At 52.6% G+C, this 4,456-nt stretch overlaps 1 protein-coding gene across 1 annotated transcript in view; it reads left to right on the plus strand.

Annotated features, from left to right (window-relative positions):
- Window positions 1-4,176, plus strand: part of GIP (gastric inhibitory polypeptide) — a 7,867-nt gene extending 3,691 nt beyond the window's left edge. Inside the window, exons 3-6 of the mRNA XM_017837108.1 lie at window positions 178-324; window positions 594-725; window positions 2,875-2,967; window positions 3,945-4,176. Of these exons, the coding sequence (XP_017692597.1) occupies window positions 178-324; window positions 594-725; window positions 2,875-2,967; window positions 3,945-3,954 (382 nt within the window). The 3' untranslated portion in view covers window positions 3,955-4,176. The remainder of the gene's footprint in view (window positions 1-177; window positions 325-593; window positions 726-2,874; window positions 2,968-3,944) is intronic.
- The last annotated feature ends 280 nt before the right edge of the window (window positions 4,177-4,456 follow it).

Raw genomic sequence — 4,456 nt, forward strand, 5'->3', positions numbered from 1 at the left:
GACTCACTGTGCCCAGAGCAGGACTCACTGTGCCCAGAGCAGGACTCACTGTGTGCCCAGAGCAGGACTCACTTTGTGCCCAGAGCAGGACTCAATCCCTGTGTGCCCAGAGCAGGACTCAATCCCTGTGTGCCCAGAGCAGGACTCACTGTGTCTGTGCCCGGGCTCTCCTCCCAGTGCCAGCCTGAGGGTTCCCGCTGCCCGACCGCTGCAGAGACGCTACTCCGAGGCCACCCTGGCGAGCGATTACAGCCGCACCATGGACAACATGCTCAAGAAGAACTTCGTGGAGTGGCTGCTGGCCAGGAGGGAGAAGAAAAGCGAGTAAGTGCTCGGACTTGCAGTGCTCCCGCATCCCAAATTCCAGCTGGAGAGCGCAGGGCCGAGGATGCTTTCCTTGGATTCTCCGGGCGGTTGGTTTTCTTTTTGTCTCTCCGAAGCGGCAGGAACGTTTCTGATCTGTCGGTGTCTCCCTCCCGGTCCAAACCCGCCTGGCAGATGGGGTGGGAGGGAGCTGGGATTTGTGGAAAAGCGACATTTTGGCACCCTCTTGTGGCATTTCGGGCTGATTTGTTCCCGTTTGGACTCCGCAGCAACATCGTGGAGCAGTACAAGAGGGAAGCCGAGCCCCAGGTACCAGCTGCGGGCGGGCAAAGGATGGACCTGGGCACCCACGAAGCCAAAGATTTCCTCACCTGGATTCTGAAAGCCAAGGGAAACCAGAGGTGAGGGCGGGGAGCAGAGAGGGAAAGTCGGGATGCAGGGAGGGAGGAGGTCTCCAGGTGTTCGGTGGTTTGGGAATGATGGTGACACGCAGGAAAATGGAATGATTTTGGTTTGGAAAGGAAATTCCGTATTTTGCTGCTCCATCTCCTGAGGAAAAGAGCAGAGCAAAAAAAAAAAAAAAAAAAAAAAAGCCTGATTTTGAAATTTCTCACAAAATACAAAAGGAAAAACGTTGTGTGGAGGATTGGGGTTGTCTTGTTCTGCAAATGTCAGCACAGGCTCGTCAGAGGTCAGAGCAGGGATTTTTGGCAGGGCTGGGGCAAAAATCCACCCCTCGAACATCCCAACCCCGAGGGGGTGGAGAGGCCAAAGTGAAGAGCTTTGACCTGCTCAAAACAAAGCCCTCTGGAAAGCAAATTTCTCGATTAAAATGGTACATTTCTACCAAATGTTTTGATTTGATCAAATCGCCCCAAAGGAGAAAAAAACCCAAACAAACAAAACCAACCCCACTCGTTCACACTCTCAGAGTGTTGATCAAGTTCGTTTAAAAAGAGAAAACAAATTATTTTTGTCCTTCTATTGCTGCTTTTAGAGGGAAAAAAAAAAATCTGCCAGCTAGACATGAAACCAGGCAGGAGAGATTCCAGGAGGAATTTCCCAGCTTAGTCCTGATCCGAGCGAACCCATAAAGGGCACAGATTTTATTTGGTTTTTTTTTTTAAGCTGTAATCATCTTAAAATACTTCCAAGATGTAATCACCTTAATGGTTACACACACACCATCACTGTTACGTTATTAACAATGTTTTTAATCATCCTCCAACGTTCTCAAAGATTTAATCACCTTCCAGTGGTGACGATCCCGGTGCAGGACGGGGGGATGAGCTCGCTGCAAACAGGTAGCTCTGGGCGAGGTGAGGGAGCCCTGCTGGAGCTCTGGGGGCTCCTGCAGCTCATCCCGTGTTTTCCCAACCCTCTGGCTCGGAGCTGGTGGATCTCAGCAGCTCTGGGCTGTGCCAGCAGATCCACAGCCTGGCACTGGGCTGGCTCATCCCCCCCTGAGCCCGGCTCGTGCCACAAATGTTCAAAAAGCAAATTAGACCCGAGCCTGGAGGGAAAAAAAATCTGCTCTTGGGCAGTTTTTAGGTTTAAAAAATCCAGCAATAAATGGCTGAGGGGACACGGAATTTCTTCAGCGTGGAGGGGTTTTATAAAACCCAACAGGCTGAGGCTGCCGAGTCCTGAAATGGTGGCAAGAAAGGGGGGGGAGCGGGGGGGAAGCACTTAAAACACACAGCCCACTTTTTCAGGCACAATCCTCTTGTTTTCTGGGGAAAAAAATGGGATTTTTAACTACAGAGAGTCATGGGACAGTCGCCCAAAACAAGAATCTGGGGGGGTTTGTTGGGTTTTTTTCAGCCTTTGCATGAAAACGGTGTCAGAAAAGATGGTTTGGGGCCGGCGGGGTGGGGGAAAGGAGCAGAGCTGTGGTTCACAGGGGTGTCTGGGGCCAAGCACTTGGAAAATCCGACACCCGGAGCTGCCAGCCGTCCCGAAAATCCCAAATCAAAGGAATGAGGGCTTTGAGGGATCTGGGGAGGTCGCTCGGTCTGACCCCTGCTCCCAGGCAGGATCAAACTGGTCCTGACAGATGTTTGTCCAACCTGTTCCGGGGCAGGGGAGGAGGGGGAAGGGAAAGCTTTGGTGCTCGAGATTAATCAGCTTGATTAGTTTCATATTAAAAAAAATAATTTTTGGCGCGTTCCTTAATGTCCTGCATTGTAAACAGAAATGCCAGTGGCGGGGGAAAGTCCCTCTGGAAACAAAGATGTTTTGTTGGGAGCCGGGAGCGCCGCCGCCGCTTTTGGGGGAGGATTTGGGATGCGGGGAGGGGTCACCGGGTGGTTCCTGCCCCTCCCCTGAGCCCGAGAGACTCTGCTGAGCAGCCAAAACCCTCCAAGATCAAGGGATGTCCCCGTGTCAACGCGGGGTTAAAGCTTTTTTTGGGGGGGTTATCCCGGTCGGAGAGACAAGGGGATAAAATCTCCCTGTGAACTTGCGGGGACTGGGAGAAAGGGATGCCCAGCACAGGATTTGCTCTTTGGTTTTGCCCCTCATCTGTGTTTTTTATGGATGTTTTGGCAGCTTCACTTCTCTGGAAGACTCGGAAGGGCTGAGGGATGTTCTGAACCGCGAGTTCCTGACGTGGCTGATGGCGACTGAGCCCTGCAGGGCGACGTGAGTGGCTGTTCCACACATTCCCAACGGATCCCTTGTCCCCAGAAATACCTGCTGCAGCACTCAATCCATGGATTCAGGGGTTCTTTGGATAGCCAGAGTGCTCACATGGCACAGTTTGGCTTCCCCAGCCCTGGAAGTGCCCAAGGCCAGGCTGGAGGGGGTTTGGAGCGACCTGGGATGGTGGGAGGTGGATGAGTTTTAAGATCCCTCCCAGCCCAAACCACCCTGGGGTTCTGTGATCTGGTGGAGATTTTGCAGCCCTGGCCAGAATTTTGTTGTGCAAAAGCATCTTCAGGCAACTCCCACCACAAACCCGGGGGAAGGCAAATTTCCAGCCGTTCCTGCCCAGGGAAAGAGGAATAGAAAAGTCTTTTCCCTGCTTTTTAATGGAAAAAGGGGAGGTGTTCGTCAGGCAACTCACGGGAAATATTTTTTTCGTGCATTTGGGAAGGGAATTCTGAGAGAAATAAAAGGAATTGGGGTGCAAAAGGTGCAGGGACAAGGAGGTTCGAGGGACTGGGGAGGGATAAGATGGGAGAGAAAAAGGCACCATCCCTGAAAACAGGGTGAGGAAAGAGCTGTCTGTGCCAATGGCAAAAGGTGGCACAGGGACAAAAAGGGCTGAACTGGCCCTGGATAAAGGTAGGTTGGGAATAAGGGGCAGCTCTGGGCCATGGACAATCCCAGCCAACGGGAGCTGAGGGGCAGCAGCTCCCAGGGAAAACAAGGCACTGCTGAGTCCTGCAGGAAAACACTCATTTACATCTCTCTCCCCTGCCCAGTCGCTGATTTCCCCCAAAATTTACTGTTAGATGCTAATTTGGACACACATCTTGCTGTCAGAATGGATCTGCAGAGGGGGCTGCCTGGTTCAGAAGGGAGTAAATGATGCCTCCTTTCCTACAGGAAGCAAAAGAAATCAGGTGCAGTTCCACAGGCATTTACGCTTTTCTTTCCCATTTCTGCTTTGTTAGAGCTGCATAACTCCAGGGCTCTCCCCAGGAATTCCCTCTTCATCCCGTCAGACACACGAGGAGGAGGAGGAGGAGGAGGAGGAAGAGGATTTCTTGCACCCACCCTGCTCTGCGAACGTGGTTTATTTTTATTCATGCAACAAAGAGTTTTTAATTTGGAGCTGAAATGAGATTTGGAGACACTTGATGTGGGGCTGGGCTATAAAATGTCACTGAATTGCTCAATAAATGTCACAGAATCACGGATCGGTTTGGTTGGGAGGGACCTCAAAGCTCATCCACGGGCAGGGACACCTTCCACCAGCCCAGGCTGCTCCGAGCCCCGTCCAACCTGGCCTTGGGCACTCCCAGGGATGGGGCAGCCACAGCTTCTCTGGGCAACCTGTGCCAGGGGCTCACCACACACGGCTGAGCCCCTCAGACACCCCCTGAGCCCCCCAGAGCCCCCCCTCAGACCTCACCCAGATCCCCCATCAGATTCTGGCTGAGCCCCTCAGACCTCACCCAGACCC

Source organism: Lepidothrix coronata, unplaced genomic scaffold, assembly GCF_001604755.1.
Source record: "Lepidothrix coronata isolate B3197 unplaced genomic scaffold, Lepidothrix_coronata-1.0 Scaffold291, whole genome shotgun sequence".
Taxonomy (NCBI): domain Eukaryota; kingdom Metazoa; phylum Chordata; class Aves; order Passeriformes; family Pipridae; genus Lepidothrix; species Lepidothrix coronata.